General features: G+C 42.1%; 1 protein-coding gene across 4 annotated transcripts; it reads right to left on the bottom strand.

Annotated features, from left to right (window-relative positions):
* Positions 1–624: 624 nt before the first annotated feature.
* On the bottom strand, positions 625–18,706 carry LPAR3 (lysophosphatidic acid receptor 3). Of its 4 annotated transcripts, XM_082054485.1 has the most exons (6): positions 18,268–18,286; positions 17,897–18,095; positions 15,760–15,862; positions 12,334–12,765; positions 8,885–9,642; positions 625–2,928 (listed from the first exon to the last, which is right to left on the bottom strand). In XM_082054485.1, the coding sequence occupies exons 5-6, from the start codon at positions 9,618–9,620 to the stop codon at positions 2,579–2,581; spliced, it is 1,086 nt and encodes a 361-aa protein (XP_081910611.1). In that variant the 5' UTR covers positions 9,621–9,642; positions 12,334–12,765; positions 15,760–15,862; positions 17,897–18,095; positions 18,268–18,286; the 3' UTR covers positions 625–2,578. The 4 variants fall into 4 exon arrangements, with proteins under 4 accessions (XP_081910611.1, XP_081910613.1, XP_081910612.1 ...); XM_082054487.1 differs by lacking the exons at positions 17,897–18,095; positions 18,268–18,286 and adding an exon at positions 18,365–18,706; XM_082054486.1 differs by lacking the exon at positions 17,897–18,095 and having other exon boundaries at positions 18,268–18,311.
* Positions 18,707–19,181: the final 475 nt, after the last annotated feature.

The following is a 19,181-nucleotide window of genomic DNA, read 5'->3' as shown; positions in this document are numbered from 1 at the left end:
ACAGAGGACATGACGTACTGCCAACAACACCATTCACAGGGCACCAGTTTGCAAGCTTTTTGGATTGATTTGTTCTGTTGGCTTTTTTTTTTAATTAGATAATTTTTAAATGAGATAACAGGTGGAATAGAAGTGCAGACCTGAAATCCTCCCACTTACTTGTGAGAGAATCATTGTTAATACCCCTCAGATCTTAATCCAGACCACTATATGAGGTGCTCTACTAACAAAGCAGTCCTTTACCTTTACAGGAGTCACCTTTTCCTGCTTACCTGGAAGAATAACCCACATGGGGTTATTTTGCAGACCAAATCTCAAGATCTGCAGGTGAGACCTGGTGTTTTCTTGACTGCTGCAGCTGTTCAGATCTTCATCCAAGCTCCCTTCAGGGCTTGATTCAACCAAATATTACACTCGCTAGTATTACATTACTAGTAAAAATGAAAATTTTATTAGAAACATCCCTTCTGCTGTGGTAACACGAAACAACATTTCCCCATCTTTATTGGTATCAGTTTTAGTTTGGATGAGTCTGTGGAAATAAGTAAGAGTAGCAGCAATTAAATGCCAACTGTAGTGCCAGGTGATGTTCAGCCACCATCTGATCAGGAAACAAAACAAGAATTTTATTTTGAAGTAACATTTTATTTTCTGTTAACTTCGTACATGGAGCTTCAGCCTAGTTAACACAAACTGTGCGCTGCAGGTAGCTGTAGGGACAGGAATGCTGGCATGCTATACCTTTGCAATGCCACTGGCTCTAGAAAGCACCACTTTTACATGCTTTACAAAACACCAAAATAACAAAGTATTACTTGCACAAGAATATCGCATTATAATGGCAAAAAAATAAAGAAAACTTAAACCATTTCAGCATTAGTCATAAACACAGCATTTACCTTGATATGTTAGGCCAAATCCCTAGAGGGTACTTGTGTTATGGGAGAGCTCTCTGAGCAAGGGCTGGCTGTGTTTGTAAGCTGAGACCTGCTGTGAAATTCCCCAGTGCCTTCTGCAAAACTGCAGCTGGGCCTTTGATCCAAGTGCTAGTTCTGCTTTGAACAACACACTCCAGATACCCACATGCAAGTTGCACCAAAGGAAGAATTTCCCCAAACCACAGCTAAGCTTTATCTTCCAGTCTCATACAATATGCTCTTGGTGCTGTTCTCCAACAATTCCAAGTGGTCAAAACTTCCAAAACTTTCCGAGGTGACATCTGGTTGTGGTCACCTCCTTTAACACCAGGGATCAGACATTCCCTAGGACACAATACAGGTAACTCCACTTGAAATTAAGACAGGTAGAAGGGAGCTGAAAGCAGACAGTAGGAGCCAAGTTTTTAGAGTACTAAGAAGTCTATATTCCAATTTTTAAAGTTTAAATTTAAAACCTTTACCCTAGAGCTTTAAATTGCTGGATCCTCCATTAGAGCATACTCTGTATTTCAAAATTTCAGCTTTTTGGGCTGTAGCTGCATCAACACTAGACTTGATTAGTCACAATGCTGTTTAGTCACCTTCATCGCTTGCTGTTTCACGGCCTCTTCCTCAAGTATTTGTCAGTAATATCTGCTTGCAAATCAGATGTTAAATGTCCTCCAGACAAGGTCAGACAATCAATGCATACTGTGCTTTTGTAGGGGTTTAAGTTGGTTTCAGGCTTTTTTCCCTGTAAATTAATCCATATTTTAAATAGCTTGATTGAACCTGTATATATATGTCAAACCTTCCCTTAAAGGTCTGCCCTCTTAGAACAGTTTTGGATTTCATTTCTCTCAGTGGCATAGCAGGTAAAGAGGGGTGAGAACACCCATTTGATGTTAACTGAGGAAATAAAAAGTGGGCATAAACACAGCCAGGCTGCTCTTCTGTTAGCATGCCCCCAGCATCTGTCTACACAACAGCAGCAGAGAGTGCAATATATCTCCTTGCAGCATTCATCCCACTACAGAAGTAATAATGGCTTTTGTGCTGCTTCTACTGAAAATCCACAGCTGGACACACTCATGTGTGGGCTGGGCTTCCCATCACAGCCAGGTTTCTGGCACAGCTTTAACAAAACCAACTACCTATTTTGAAAACAAGATAAGGAGAAGAAGGAGAGAACTATTTCATGACTGTTGTAAACCAAGACAACAGATCACAATTCTGTCCAACCAGGCCTACGATCCTCCTCAAGATGCACAGAGACCGTTCAAAGCATAAATACTCAACAAATGCCAAGCCTGCACGGTGAGGCAGGTTTATTCTCTCTGTAGGAGCCTGAGGAGGGTCTCACTACATTGTTTACATTTTGTTTCCATGCACAAAAAGTCTGAGATGTATTTATTCCATTCATACAAAAAACAATTTCATGTACTTAAAAGAAAAAGGGAGAGATGGCAGCACAGAAAGTTTTCTTCATTACAAAGTGTTTTTCCATCAGGCAATTATTTATAAGAACTTTTGTTAACACTGGAGTTTAGGCTCTGGAACAAAGTGGATATATTGTTTACTAGCTTTGTCAGTCAATCTTCTCTTGCAAAACCTCTCCCTTCCCCCTCTCCTTTTCCAGCCAAGTCAGTCCCTTGAATAGCTCAAGAGTTTCCTTTGTCACCAAGATCTTCTTTTCCACAAATTGTTCCCTGAATAATGCCATCTTCGATGTAGTGCCCTGAGGTATCTGTGCTCCTGCAGAGAACTGTTGAGGGGATCCGTGACGAGCGTCTGTCCTGGCTCTTATCCTCAGAAGAGCAGCAAATCATCTTTTTCATGGTAGCCCACATCTCATCATCTTTGTATGAATAAATTATTGGATTCATGACAGAGTTCAACAGGGCCAGCAGAAGAAACCACCTTTTAACATTCTGAATCCCACAGTATGTGCAGTTCAGACCATCGAGCAGTAAGACAACCAGGCCAGGGGTCCAACAGACAACAAAGGCACCTAGAAATAAAGGAAACAAACAAACATTAAAAAAAAGGGACTTCAAACTGCTAGGGATTTTTTTTTTTTTTTTTTTTTTTTTTTTTTGCGTCTTACAACATTGTGTTTATCAAAATTCTACACGAAAATTATAAAAGCAGGAGAGGACAAAATTCTAATGATAGTAGCAAAATAACATCTACTACAGCTTCTCTGCCAGGCCCTGAGCATGAGGCAGGGCAGCTCTCAGAATGCTGCGGGGAGCAAGGATCCAGCTGCTGACAGCATCAGCTCAGACACAAGTGGGGAAAGGTCTTCACAACAGTGATTTGTCCATGCTGATAAATAAACAAGAACTCTGGAGCACTAACAAGCAGAGAACTGGTGCTCTGAACACAGACTACTTCTCTTCACATATGCTGGAGGAGCAGATACCAGGTGGCCCACTTCCACAATGACATGTCCTGTGTCACACTACAGCTGACTCTGTAGAGCTGTGGGCACACTGCCCAACTCACGAAACAAGAGTCACATAATTTACACACGTCCTGGCTGGAACCCCACAGCCGGTGCAGGACACACACCATTGACCAGGGCACGCCAGCACTGCCGGCTGCCCAGTCCAAGCAGCACCCACCTCGCTCCTCTGCTCCCTCCCGCCCTGGGCTGCTGGGTATCTGAGACCAAACAACTCAGATCCAGGAAACAAATTAAGTTGTAAATGAAAAGAGAAAAAAAAAAAACAAGAAAACAAAAAAACCTAAACAAAATAAGCCACAAAACAACATAAAAAATGAGTTAATGAAGAAGAAGCAAAAGGTGCAGCAGTCAGGGCAAAGAAACAAAGCAGAGAGCCAAATGAAGAGCAAAAAAGACAAAAAGGATGAGGAAGTATGAGAGCAGTGATGGGGGCACAAGAAAACTCTGCAAAAGAGGCATTTCCCCAAAAGACAGCAAGAAACCACAGGACAAGCCCAGGAGCAGAAGGGTTCTCCTTGTGTTTCAGCTGTGAGGCAGGAATAACAACAGCTCCTGTGAGGAAGAAGTGAGACACAAGTTGGTAACGAAAGCTGAATGATGCAAAGTAGGACAAACGCTCTCTGTTCTCCCACCAGCCCCTGAGAACAAACAAAACACACACACATAAACAAAAAACACCACCACACACAACCAAAAAAACAAACCAAACCAAACAACAAACAAACAAACAACAAAACACAACGAAAGAACACCACCACCACAACAAAAAAACCCTGACCATGAAGCAGGGTGGAATAAGGGAGAGGAGATATTAGACACAGTGAAGACAACATGAAGAAAGCATAGAAATCGTAAGTTAGAAGGATGTTCACTATTGTGTTGACATCTTTCCATGTTTCTATCCATCCCCACCTTATAGGCAAAGGTGTGGGCAGTACTGGTGGGAAGGGGCAACGTGGCAACTGAACGCAGCCCTCGCCCATGAGCTTGTGAGGGGCCCTGAACAGCCCATCTGCTTCCCGGCACCACAGCCCGGCATCCCTCGCCTCCGGCCTGGGAAGGAGCGGCCATATGCATGATAATGCTAACCTAGCACAAGCCACAATTGCTGTCTGACATCCAGAAATAGAAAATTACAACTCTGCACAACAGTCACAGTTTGAACAATGTACCGAGGAAATTCCAATCATTTATAACAGCAGTTTCCCCTTTTTTGTGCTTAGAAAAAAAATAATCAAACAGGGATGATAGAAGCTACATGTTAAAATGCTCACTTGGAGATATTGATATCTGTTCAACAGTTTTGGTAGGAAAAGCAAATCCAGCTCAGTTCCAAATTTTCCCATATCTGAGTCATGCAAGCAAGCAGTGGGAGGGCAGCCAGGCCACGGCAGGATGGGGCAGCGCTGGAGTCAGGGCTCAGCAGCACCCCGGCATCCCCTCGGCTCCACTGGGCACACCGGCTGGTTCCAGCAGCACTGGGCTCTTCTCCCCATCAAGGATTTCAATCGACACATCTGATGGGCAGGCCATGATGGTATATAAAGTGAATTCATGTGATTTAGTGATCATTAGGATTGCTGAAAAATGTATCAATGACAAGATATCACAGATCTTGCTGTAAATCTGTACTCCTGGAGTCCAAACAAAATGCAACCAACTGATTTACTATGTTCCAGGCAATATCGTACAAAACAGAAAGGCAAGAGATTGCCTCCTTCAGAAACTGCATTTTCTAGTCTGCTGTACCAAGATTTTTGTGATGCTAAGTACTAATTTCATGGTGTTAGTTTTGAGATACTGATTAACATCAGTAACATTCCTCTGTTGCCCACTGACATCAGGATCTGCAAGCTGCCACCACAACACTTGTTTTCTCTGGTCAATCTCTATATTACACACTGTTTTGGCTCCAACATGCTGAGTAAGCAGTTGTGACACCAACTCTCTTACAGTCTACAACAGGAAAAATGCTGCACTGATTTATTGCCCTGGTGTTCCCCAGCAAACCCCATCTGTTTTAACAAGTGCTGGAATCAGACCACCCAGACAACACTGCTGGTTCTAGTTGAGTGTCTTGGACAGAGAATATTTGCTAGCCACCAAGGGTTACTTCCACAGTCACCAGCAGACAAGCTCCATGCAGGAATTAAGATGATAACAAACCCTCATTAGAACAAGTACAGAAAGCATCTTAACCACGTGCACCACAAAGCATGCGAGTTCAAACCCTGCCTTCACGGAAGTCAGCAGGTGAGGAAACAGACCCCAAAGCCACACTTAAGACACAGAAATCTCTCATTTAAACAAAACCCCAAATTCGCAGGCAGGATTAATCCATGAACTCGCAGGATATATCCCTGTCTACCTATACAGGCAAAACCCTAAAGCATACCAGTGGCAAAAGTAAGGGAAGAGATACCTGCAGACAGCTCTGCACATTTCCCTCGCCCCAGGACTTATGACAAGGACAGCACAATGCAGTGACTGTGCCAGAGTTACTGGGAAATACTTTAATGGGGCTATTGCTTTGACTCCATCAAAAATACATTTTTCTGTGTATGGAGACCACACAAATGATTCACACCCTGCTCTTAGAACCACAGAGATGAAAGCAAGGCATGGCTCAGACTTGCAGCCTTGCTCAGATTTTGCTATTTTTAATCACAGAGCTTACAGAGGGAACCATGGTTAAGCATAAATATATACCTTTGTCTTTGCCCTTTGGTGATTTTCTAGTTTGCAGACTTTTTATCCCATAGGAGCTCCTCCCACTGACAAAGTGCCACATTCAAAAAAGAATTTAATTTCTGTGACTCTCCAAAATTTACAGAAATGACATGAAATATAGCCTGGTTGTGACAAGAATGAGAAAAACAGCTCTGAGTCTTTGCGCTGGATTATGGGAGATCAGGTACCACAATGCCTCAAGGTCAGTTTGAGGATTTTTTAGATTTAAACGTAGATTTTTTTTTCTTGTAAATTACATCATCTCTGCTTGAAAATTAAATCCTGTATAACTGGAAGCACTACTGATGCTTTTGCAGCACTGTACCATGAAACTCTGCACATAGAAGCTGTCCCTGAGCACGCCAATGCTGAGAAAGAACGTGCAGTAGCTTCCAGTTGCCATTGCCACATGTGCGCCTGAGTTAAAAAAGCAAGTTACCAATTAAACTATAAATTCACTAGAACTGAAAATCATCCACCCCAAAGTTGCTATTTCAGCAGGAATCTCACTGCCAAGCTCAGATGAGCTACCACACACACCACCTGAAAATCACATACCTGCATGCCTGCCAGGCACCCTTCTTCAAACCTACAGTCACAGGCCTAGCTAGGACTGTGCCATGATGTCAGCCTAAGAGGAGTTTAGCCCATTTTGCTAGGTTTCCCATCTTCCAGTTTCACTCAGATAACTTTCTAGGGTTTAACATGCCAAAGGGAAAACCATTTCAACTGCTTCTATCCTGTGACGGATCATGTTAGGAGTTATGGTAGAAAGAGGCAGATGGCAGGGACTCAAGTCCCAGCCTCTGGAGGAGGCCATCGGAGCCCAGCAAAGGGTGATACAAAAAGCTATCTGCAGCTGTGGTCACCATGAATCCATGAAGTTACACTGAAAGCCAGATTCCCCCAACTCTTAACTGTAGGACCACAGGAGAAGAACATCCTGGGATAACAGTGATGTTCCCAAGGACGATGATACCAACAGCGCACATTAATGAGAACTCTGGTTTTTGTCATGCCTCATCCAGCAACAGAGCATCTTGGAACTGCTTTTAGTTAAGATCATATCAGGCACATCCAAAGCATCTTCAGATGTTTTGGAACAAGCCATTAAAAATAATTGCCTCGGGTAAAATCCACACACTGCATATAGCTATAGGTCATTGCATCAATGGGTGTAAGCAGAATTTTAGGAGTATCCATTTGGTCACTTGGTGACTTCTTTGGTAATCAGGAAGCCCAGAAAGTGTAGTATTGAGTTTCTAATACATTTTGCACAGTATGCTTGAATGACTTGACCAGGAATCACATTTCAAACCGTTTTAAAAAAATGAATTCCCATTCCTAGTAATAAACATTTATAAAAAGCTTCTCAAAGTCATAGTTTGGAGAACTGATATGAAGGAACGTAACAAGATACATCTCATCTGACACAGTCGTTTGGGATAGATCTCCCATCCAGCAACACATGTACTAATTGGACTCCTACAAAAGTAGGCTCTCTTTGGTTTTGTTTCTGACTGGTAAAGTAAATACACAAAATTATGATCTCTACAGTAGCATTCAGGCTTTCTACATTAAATTGCCTGGCCCAGCACACAATATCATTAAATATTTTACCCAAATTACAGTTTAATCTGGTGGCTGAAAAGCCACATTCTGCAAGTAAGAGAAAGTTAATGCTGATCTTTAAATCAAACCATATTCCTAAGGCCCCTCTCCCTAGTAAAAGAAAAAAATAAGTTAAAAATTAAGCTTAAAGTGGGCTTTATTTGCACGCAACAGCGTGGTGAGCACTGAAGACATGTCACAGGCTACAGGACTGTGAGGGATTCACACATGGCAGCCACCATTGCTGTCCTCCCGACTTCACACCGGCTGGCTGGGTGTCACTTCTCTGCTCTGACCTGCAAACATGCACAGGTGGCACTGACAGCTAACAGTGTTATTCCAACACCCACTCAGCACCTCCCAGCTTTGGTTGACAGAAAACTAAATAATAACTATATAAATATACATATAAACTATACAAGGCTTTGCATGATGATTTAGTTGCATGTGACTTCCCAGAACACAGCCTGCAGTCCTGCCTTGCATAGAAAGACTCAAATAACTGCTTTTTAAAAGGGTGTTTCTTTTTGTCTCTTTCCAGTGCAACAATTAACTAGGATCTACCTGATGCTTATGCATTAGGACAGGATCATGTCTGGAACAATTCAGAGCTTTTCTGCAGGAATTTTCTTCTTCCAGATGACTGGTTTAAGTTTCACTCCCCGAGAGCTTCAGGGGCAAAAGACTGAATCTTGCCCCTGCAAGTCGAGAGGGAGATAGGAACAAACACCACATTCTATTGCTATAGATGCCATAAAAATCAAGGGGGAAAAAAGGACAGCTGGGGAAGGATTTTGAAGGGAAAGGCTCTGGCAGCCAACAAGCCAGCTTCAGAAGATAAAGGAGTGTGAGAACCTTGTACTTGCTGGAACCATCAGTTCACTTTCTTTTCTGAGGTCCGACAGTTTAATGAAGGGATTTTTTGTTTGGTTTTGTTTTAGGGAGGTTAGCTTAAAAACAAAACGAAACAACAACAACAAAAAAAAACAACAACCCAAACACACACACACAAAAACCCACAAAACAAAACAAGAAACACAAAACAAACAAACAAAACAAAACCCCCAAACCACACACCAATCAAAACACCACCAAACAACACAAATTCATTGATTAGCACTGCCAGCCTTGCACACCATGGTTTGTAGTCTCTTACCTAAGACTGTCATGACGGTCTTCATAAGCTTCACAGGGGTTCTCCTGCGGCTAATGGATCCACTGGTGTGTGATGACAAGACGTTAGTTTTCCTTTGGACATACATATAGATTCTTATGTAAACCACCACCACGATGAAGAAGACAACCAGGTTTAAGACACTCCAGAATACCAGGTAGCTTCTGCTGTAAATAGGCGCCAGGGATGAGCAGGCGGTAATGTCACAGAGGCAGTTCCAACCCAGGGTAGGAACAGCTCCCATGAAAATAGCAATAGCCCAAATTGATACAATTAAGAAGGTGACTCTCTTCTTTGTGAGATTACTGTGGATCTTCATCCGCATTATCGACATGTGCCGCTCAACAGCTATGACGAGGAGATTCACCAGGGATGCTGTCAGGCTGGTGTCCAGAAGACCCTGACGCAAAAACCAGCGGTTAACAGTTAATGTCTTAGAAACTGGGCCAGTGTTGAACATCAAGAAGACATAGGCAATTCCAGCAAAAAAGTCTGCAGCAGCTAAGTTGGCCAGGAGATAGTAAAAGGGAAAATGAAACCTCTTGTTCTTGACCACAGCTGCTATGACCAATGAGTTTGAAATGAAAATGAAGAGGCAGAAAAATGTCCCAAAACACAGAACAACAATAAGCTTTGGCCCTGTCCACTCATCTACTGTGTCAGTATTTGTCTTGTTATAAAAAAAGTCCATGCGCTTATCATAGTAGCATTCGTTCATCCTGGATTAAAGCCCCTGCATCCTAGGAAGGGTGGAAGGGAAAAAAAGAAAGGATTTAAAATCAACTGTTGGTCCTCACTTCAATCACCATACCCAACATACTTGTTTCTAGGGTGAGGGGAATGGGACAGGCACATGAAAGGGTATATATCTGGAGGCCCTAATTAAAAATTTCATATTGCACCAAGTTAATATAGAAGGAAATATTTTCTCTGCTGGAGGACTGCAGTGCATGATGCTTTGATGAATGAGGAATTGTCAAAAGACTTACCCACTTACAAAACCCCAGCACAGTCCCTTTGCACCACCAGTCATACAACATAGGCAGTAAAGTGGAAGTTAAGAAGTTAAAAGTGACTTTCTATAGGACACAAAAAATATGAGCAACAGCCAAGCCATTCTTGCTGTAAAATCCCATGTTTGAGCCACAGCCCCATCATTATTTCCATTTCTCAATGTATCCAGTCAGGACAGTGAAGTATAAATCATAACCCTTCCATTTTACTGACTAAGCAATAAAAGGTCTATTACTGGAAAAGTGTTTTGGTTTTTCAATTATATATTAATAAATATAATAATGTATGTAAAATATGCTGCAGGCATATATATTCTGAGCACGTGCCTGTTATTTACTGCTACAGGATTTAAGTAAATGTACTGAAAAGGAAAAAATATATTCTACATATTTGACTGCTCTAAAGCCAGGGATTATTTTATTGGGCTGTCAACCCAGAGCCCTGTGAGCACCACACAGCCCAATCATCTTTAAAACCAAAAGACAGTTCCCTACCCAACCAAAGGATAAAGCACGACCCAGCAACAGCAGCGGGTTTTTTTCTTAGCCCAAATCAGCACTATTTTGGACACAGGGTTATTAAATGTGATGGAAGGGGGGAGTCTGTGTTCCAGATTACCTCACACTTCAGCTACTCTGTTGAGGTCAATGTCAGCTGCCTTGGCAATTTACTACCTTTATTACGAACCAAACTGCACTCAAAGTAATTTACACAAGCAGCTCTGACAGCAATTACTCCTGGTGACCAGACCTCGCACAGGGTCTCACAGCCTGAAGAGGTTGTGTCTGATCATCACGATCCCTCACATTTGCTGTCAGTATCTGAATAAGGGTTTTAACAATGACCTCGTTAATAGATATTGCATATTTTTAGCAAAACGTAGGAACACAGCCCTGGCATAAGATCCTAATCATGTTAGCTATTGTACAGAGCAGCAAACCTGTGCCTGACTGTAATATAAGGCCAGAGAGGAGATATCGGGTACAAAGCTGCAGGAAAGGCAGCAACACCAATAGTTTTTGGGAAGCTCCTTGTGAGCCTCAGGCTGTCACCAGTGCCAGAGTGATGGGCTGAGTGTGGCTAAAAAGAAAAAAGAACCTAGAAGTATTTACAGGCAGAAAGGTTAAAAAAAATAAAATAAAATCATAAACTTTTCACCTTTGCAGCTAAAATTGATCACAGATAAAGATCAGGTTCACTTAGTCCATTATTACCCTGTGGTTACTTAACAGTTATATCTCATGGGAAGTGAATTAAGCAATCCCCAGCAGGCTAGCTAACAAGTCACATCTATATTAAAGGTTACTGCTGAGTTTTAAGGTAAAAAGGTTCATCTTCTGTCATTTATTCTACTTGGATTTTTTCTCTCATGCAATATTTGTATTACTTAATTTTAAATCAGCTTACACTATTCAATGATTAATATTTTCAAAGTGATTTTTTTTTTTTTTAATATTTTGGTTTTCTGAACTAGCTCCCTGACCATTTTTTTCTTTGGCTCATGCCTTACATCTAGCAATCAACATGAAAGCAGGTCACTTGACATTGTTGTTCATTTTATTATCCTCAAAAACCCAGGCAGCCCCTTCTTTTATAAAATAATATATTACTTAAAGCATCAAATTCAAGTACATAGAACTAAGAACAATTACTTAAGGACAAGAAATGGAAGGAAACAAGTCAATCATCCCTTGTGCTGAAATATTACAGAGCATCCTTTCATCTAAAAGTAAAAAAGCCTCAGCAGCTCAGATCCACCGTAAGGGGTCAATTGGATTTCCATGACTACTGCTCCCTGTCCAGGGCAATATGGTAGAGTTGGACAGTCAGTACATTCCCCATTCTCACCCACAAAGTACTCAAAAGTCAAAGTAAGTCTGTAAGTGACCAGAAGTCCCCAAGGATCTGCAGATGACAACAGTCACTCAAGCAGCCAAGTGCTGGGAACCCTGCTCAGCCGAGATGACTCTAGTCTTACCCACCAAAGTGGTAAAGGACTTGCTGGGCTTGACATGAAACTTCTACAGAACAACAAAATGTCTGCAAATAGAAGCAGCATTTTGGGCAAGAACAGCATTGGGGAAAAAAAAAAAAAAAGAAAAAAGAAAAAAAGAAAAAAAATCTGTGAAAATTACAGGGAAGGTTTTCTGAACATATATCTTACTGTGTAATCATCTCAACAGATGAATCTTTTATTTGCAGTGACAAGAGAGTAAAGAAATCTGCAGATACGTTTTGCATCTTATCTGCCGAACAAGCTTAAAGAAATCCAAAATAACAATTATGAACTTATTCTAAATACTTCAGCTTATTGAGATCACATACACATTGATGTAGTATTTAAAAAAAAATATATATCAAAAAAACCCCACACATCCATAATTCTCCACCAAAATAATCACACTACAAACACTCACTGTCATGCAGCAGAGCTCAAATGACAAATGTTTTTGAAAGAGATTTCTTGAGGTGTTGAGATAAGGCAGGAGGGAGTAGAAAAGCATCCAGCTGAGGTCTCAGTGTCCCAGGGCAGACTCTGGAGATATCCTAATGGAAGCTACAAAGCAGCAGCTGAACTGGAGCTAGTTTGCATCCCAGTCCTTCAAGGCAGAGACGTAGCACTTGGGCTGTCTGTACCAGCCTATGTCCAAAAAGCACTTGTCATGCCAGGATCCTTCAGACAGTGGTTTACTTCACACCTTCATTTTATTTTCAAGTCCTCCCAGCAGAAGGAGCCTGGCCTCAGGGAAGCTGGGCAGCCGTGACAGAGCTCTGCAGCTGTATCCTCAGTGGTCCTGCCCCAGTCTGCACCAGGCATGAGAGATGTGCGATAGGATATCCCATATTTCCTGGAAAGTTAACACATTGCATGACATTATTCTCCAGGCCTCCTCTTTTGTAGCCACATCAGGGACATTTATCTTAGTCAGAGCAGGTTTAAACTTAAAAAGAAAAACACCTTAAATGTTACATATTTCAGATTTGCCCATTAAGTACACGCAAATTTGAAGATTCAGAAAAGATATTGTTCAAAGTTTTAAAAATAATAGAAACTGAAAGAGTAGAAAAACAGTTACATTGGTCAGCCCAGCTTTATAAAGACAACAGAGAGTCTTTAGAATCTGCAGCAGAGACCTCCCCAATTCTGCTACTCACTCCATGAAGAATTGTCTTCTTTTGCTGTGAAAGTGGCTCTCATGAGCTTGATACTTCTCAGGTTTTTACAGGAAAGGACAGCAAACAATCTGCATTCACCTCTTCTATGCCACTCACATTTTATAGCCCTCCCTACAGACCTCAGAAAGCTTGATGGCAGTAACCACATATTGCATATTCCACGGGTGGGCTGAGCTATTAGCTTGCCATAAGTCACTTGCAAGCAAATACATCAAAATTTTGCAAGAGCCAAAAGCATACCCTTGTCAAAAAGGTTCTGTTCCTTATTTCAATTTATGTAATTACTTCAGTTCCATCAACAGTGGTTACAAAGCTGAGAAACTGATGGACTGCAAAGTGCGTTTTCCTCTACCACTTTGAGTAAACATAAGCTTTGAGTGGGAGAAATTATCTTTCCCAAAAATCTCAAAGGCTTTCATTCAGTTAAACTGCTTTCAAATGCACAAGCACGCATTCAGAATTCTTCCCAATTCAACACAGCTTGAGCTCTGTTTGTCTTAAAGACAGCTTGTATATTTGAATTGATTTTGAATTCCTCTATGTAAGTGCAACTTGTATCAAGTCAGAATATGTTCTTCACCATTCTTAAAATAAGAGTCAAGAATTTGCATGAATATACAAGCATATATTACACTAGCTACCTAAATAAAGAATTAGTGAAATAAAACATCACTTAGATAATGTTAATCATTATTAAAGCAGGTATTTCTGAAAGAAAATTCAAATAGCATTTTAATGAGAAGGTCATTACAACATTTAACCTGCAAGCTGTAATGTGATTCATGGCACACCCCACTGGTTTTCTGCCTCTTTCCCAACTATTAAAACCCAAGTTTTTTCCATACATTTGCCACAACGTTACTGAAGAGGTCACATCAGTTTGGAGGACTTTGATGGCTTCTGCCTTCTGTCTGTATAAATGCAACAGGGAGGAGTGCACAAGCACGGGTTGGCACAGTGAGCTACCATGAGAGGATTCAAGCCAAGTTTGCAGCTTGATGGAGAAGTCCATAGAGCAGGACTGAACCTATAGAATAGCTATAGCAGTATAGCCATATAGCAGGACTGAAAGTTACCCTGGGTGAGAGGTGAGGGAGTTCACCCAGGCAGAAGCCCAGCCTGGGTTACTGCTGGTTTTCCTGAGCTGCCACAGGGGTTTCCATGCAGAAATTCAGGGCAATTCAGTATGCAAAATGCTGCACCCTGGAGCAGAAGGAGAGAAAGCCAAGCCGGGCACAGCCCGGGCAGGTCCGTGGGACAAGGCACAAGCAGCGCCCAGGCTCAGCCTTGCAAAGCAGGCAAGCTGCCAGCCCATGCCCCAGTGCTTTACCTCCCTGCCTCCCCTGGGCCCTTAGCAAAGACAAGGTATTAAATACAGGATCTCTTGGGTATTTTGAAACTTATTATAGAAATTTCTCTTCAGAAAACAGTTTATCACGCTGACTGATCATAGCCATCAGGGGCAGAGAACAAGGAAGCAAGTCACTTGAAATACTCTTTGCATTCAAAGATAGTGCAAAGAAATATTAAGCAGCAGCAATTGACTACCTGCACATAGTGCTTCAGCTTTTTGAACTTAATCTACAAGCAGCAGACAGTCCTTGATGCAGTACCCCCAAGGGAGTGCCTGGGTGCTCGCTGACCGCGCAGCCCTTGGCAGCAGCGCTCTTGCTGCACCCTGTGCCACAGGCACATAGGAACAACCTCCGTTCCTTCCTCTTCTGCTGGATAAAGAACTGGTGCTGCTTTTGTTTTTCCTAGTTACTGAAAATACCTTTCTCGCCTCACTCCAGGCAGCAGAAGGAAGCCAGGGTGCCGGGCAGCCAAGCTGTACATGCAGCTATACATGCAAGTGATACCAGTGCCAAAAGGGAAGCGGTTCCTTGTTCCCCTCCACACTCATATGGCCACAGAGGGAAACACAGCCAAATGATTGCACAGTAACCCAAGAAACCCATTCAGGTTACCTCAACTTAGAAAGAAATACCAGTGCAGAAAAGGGTGTGTAAGGCAGCAGAGGCCAAAAATGTTAATATGTAACTGCGAGAAGGAGTTTTGTGAGGTAAGCACTCTGGTTCACTCTTAATTGCCTTTAGTAGTTAATTTATATTACGACAAAAATCAAATTGGAGACACTGGCTGAAAGGAAGCCCATAAGGAACACAAAATTATGCCCAAATATCTCAATTAAAACAAAAGCTTTTTTATCTGGTACCATTAGAGAATGCAATAAAGCCAACGTTCATGTAACAGGTTTTAGAGAAACAAGTTATCTCTGAAGTAACTGTTTTACATTTTGTTTATAATTAAATTCTGTGGGAACTGCGTGTACTTGGAACAGCATGCTATGTGATCCACTTTAAAGAACTGAGAATATACTTTTAAGTCATTTTTAAAATTCAGCTCTACAAATTGGAAAAGAAATATATTAAAGAACTATAAATCTCAATGAGTATGTTTTTAATCCAGATAACTTCTTTATTAGCAAGGCAATCTACTTCTGGCTGTGTTTGGCTACTTCTTTGTAACTTAAGCATTCTTATTTCAGATAATTGGCTGAACTCAAGTCAAGCACACACAAGCCACATTATCCCATTATCTTGGTCTTCAACCCCTTTTAGAATAAGGAGAGCAGAGTGCCACATCCATTTCCACTCCAAACCTACCTTCAGAATGTTAACTTGATGGGAAGTACAGCAAGCCTCAGAATTCCATCATGGTTCTGGTCATTTCCAGCAATAGTCCATTTTAATGGTATCATCGTTTGGACTGAAAAGAGAAGGGAGGGGGGGTGAAGGGAATCAACACTATTCTGTGTGCATGCTACATTTGAGAAGCATAAATAATATGTTCTTTAACTATTTCAAACTTTGACGATTATTACATATTGGTGGTGGAAACATCTAAGGTTTTATTATTTATCATGTAGCCTTGGTATTATATGCAGGCTATATGGTACAAACAAAGGATCTTAAGAAAAGTATTAAACCTACCAAAAACATAGAACAGGAAGACTAAATATTTAAGTTGCAGAAAGGAAGTAGTACCGCCAGCCACAGACCACAGTACTCTGTATACAGACCGATAAGAGGCTTAAAAATCACTGTTGGGGCACAGAAGTGTCACCCCATACAGCCCAGCACAAGCAGCTGAGCTGTGAAGCACAGAGTTACCGGGGCACCTACACCAAGGTGCCGCAAAGCTCAGGCTCCAGCTCCTGAAATCCCTTCGCTACAAAGCTTTTCTACTGCACCAAACTGCTTTTTAGAGCTCTGATCCACTACAAAAAGTTGTTAGGATGGATACTAAGTAACTCACTAGTTACCACAAGTTTAGACTTCAGACCTGGGTAATTTAAGACTTTCTGAAATTATGGTTTACTAAATCTATATATGGAGTTCAAACTAAAAACTTCACTGCAAAGCTTTCATTTAGAGTCTCCTTTAAGTGTGGTTTTGGAAGGAGCTGGCAGGTCATCCTATAATGCAGAAACAGACACAGCATTTAAAATCTTTAAAAGCCATTCAAACAGCTTGTACATTGTGAAACATGCCTAGAAAAAAAGATACCTGTCCTGCTTCTAAACTAAGTTTTCCACTTCTGCAGAACTTCCAGTTCTGCTCATCGATCACTAGCTGCTCCATTTTACAGTTAAACAAATCAGCTTTATTCCACAAAACCTACAAAATGTGATTACAGACTGTTTCAGCACAGTCCCAACCAAGTGAAATTTTAGTATTCATTTTCAGTGTATTGCTGATTAGGACCTGAATCACACCACTGTTCATTAGAACAAACCACCTGACCATATCTGATCTGTTAACAGATTCAGAGCCCTGGTTTGCAAGCAAATATTTCATTGGAACTGGTAGAAATGGTGGGTTCTGAAGAATATTTGCTAAACATATTGAAGTGGACCTAATGGCTTAAAAGTAGAATTCAGTCCTGTGAATCTTCAAGAATAATATCCAAGAGGAATATATTCTCTATGATGTCAAAACTTCTACTTCAGAAATTTTATTTCATTATCTGATAGCATAAAGACTGTACTGGAGGAAGCTCCAATATAGTTAACAGTCACAGTAGCACAGAAGGATAAGGATACAATCAATCCAACTTGTCTGAAACTACAGTCTAGCATTCTACAAAAGGTAAACATATCTTTCAGCTTAACTTGCTGATAAGAACCGCTGCATCTTTACCGTTTTGCCGATTCTGCAAATTAGCTTGTGTGTTCTGTTTTGAATTTTTTTGTGATTTTTTTTTCCAAATTTCACTTCATTTTCAGTATGCAGATAAACTTAGCGAAATCTCATTTTTTTGCTATATAACTGGATTTGAGTTGTACCTCCTGCTACACCACTTAGAAGACTGGAACAACATACGAGAAATCACATACCCTGCACAGCTTAAAGAACCAAGCTACAGCAATGCACCTTGCCAATTTGTAACAAGAAATGTCTTTTCCTAGATTCATACTACAGAATGAAGAACAGACCTACCTATGTGACCTCTGGAAACACAAGTAGTATAAACGTGCAGATTTTTTTCTTAAGGAAAAAACTAATCAGAAGGTACAATGCAAAAAATATCATTGTATTTTTCAGTGTGTTGCATAGATTAAGATGATAGATCACTGCATAAAAGAATCCGTGCCAGCCCCCAGGTGGTACATACTTACTACCAGTGCTTCAGCAGGACACGACACATGAACAAATCCTGGTGTTCAAACCCAGTGTCAAATACATAGAAACTCACATGCGTACATATAGGAAGTATCTATATTTTTAAATATTTACATACACAGAGACGTGCCTATGAGGGAAAGCTGCAGCACCCACGGTCGCCAGGGCGATGCGTCGTCCCTCGGCGGCGTGGCCAGCAGACCCGCGGCGGCCCCCACGGAGCCCGGCCGTCATCCCCGCTCTGTGCCCACCGGCAAGGGAATGGGGGCTGCAGCTTAAGGGAGTTTCAAAAAAAACCGCAGCTTTCTCCTGCCCGACTACCAGGAAAAGAGTTAATAAATCCCGAAGTTCATCAAGTCCACCATAAAGGTGTTCCCACGCCCGGACGCCCCCGCCGAGCCGCTGTCGGCCCCGGGAGGCGGCCGCCCCACCGCCCCGGCCCCGCTGTGGCTGCCGGGGGGCTCTGCCCCGGCCCCGGACCCCACTCACCGGCAGTCCCGGACCGCCGCGCCGCCGCCGCCGCGCAGAGCCGGCCCGGCCGCCGCCCCGCCCCGCCTTAACCCCTCCGCCGCCGCCCGCTCCGCACCTGCCCCCCTTGCCCAGCAACCTGCGGCGAACCGGACCGAAAAGGGGTTTTTGATGCGTTTGTTTTCTCCCAGGTGCGAAGGTTTGGCTTCTCCAAGATACAGGCGGAGACGAGGCGGACGAGACCTTCAAGCAGCCGAGAGCAGCAGAAGTCTAAAGGGCTGAGCTGCCTGAAGAGCCCATCAAAAGGTCCATCATCACTCACATTTTGGGGAACAAAGGCAAAGCCCAAATAAAATAGTAATGACTTCTGTGAGTAGATCAGGACAGTAGAGGCAGGTATATGTGCTACCTCTTTCCAGCATCACACACAGCTGTTCTTTTAAACATGGTATAAAAAGAAATAAGAACCACTTCACACCGAACACTGTGACAGAGAAACCTTGAGGCTCGTGTTAGCTCCAAAGGGCAGCACTGAGCACACGCAGCTTTGCCATGAAGGGTAAGCCAAACTCAAACATAGGTGGTGGTACAAAAATTATCTGAGGACTGTGATCAGCTGGATCTGTCCCATCACTACCTACCTGAATAATTTACTGAGACCAGGCATGTATCCAAGGTGTACAGAACTACTTATACATCTGCTAAGAGATGGAGAACCGACAAAAGAAAATCTCAAAGCCTCTGCTCCACTTCCCAGAAATCCTGGTAAGGATTATAGCATGAAACCTAAACAGAGCATTAAAGACTAAGCAAAGCCTTGCACATGAACATTCTATATGAAATGCCGAACAGCCTCCAGTCCAGCAGTTCTTTCCTGTTTTATCCATCAAGGGAAGGCTCCCAAAGTAAGACCCCAAATTCCTATCTATCCTGTC

Source organism: Streptopelia decaocto (genome assembly GCF_964273445.1).
Source record: "Streptopelia decaocto genome assembly, chromosome: 5".
In the NCBI taxonomy this organism is placed as follows: Eukaryota; Metazoa; Chordata; class Aves; order Columbiformes; family Columbidae; genus Streptopelia; species Streptopelia decaocto.
The sequence above is the reverse complement of the archived record's forward strand: the minus strand, read 5'-3'. Positions and strand labels throughout refer to the sequence as shown.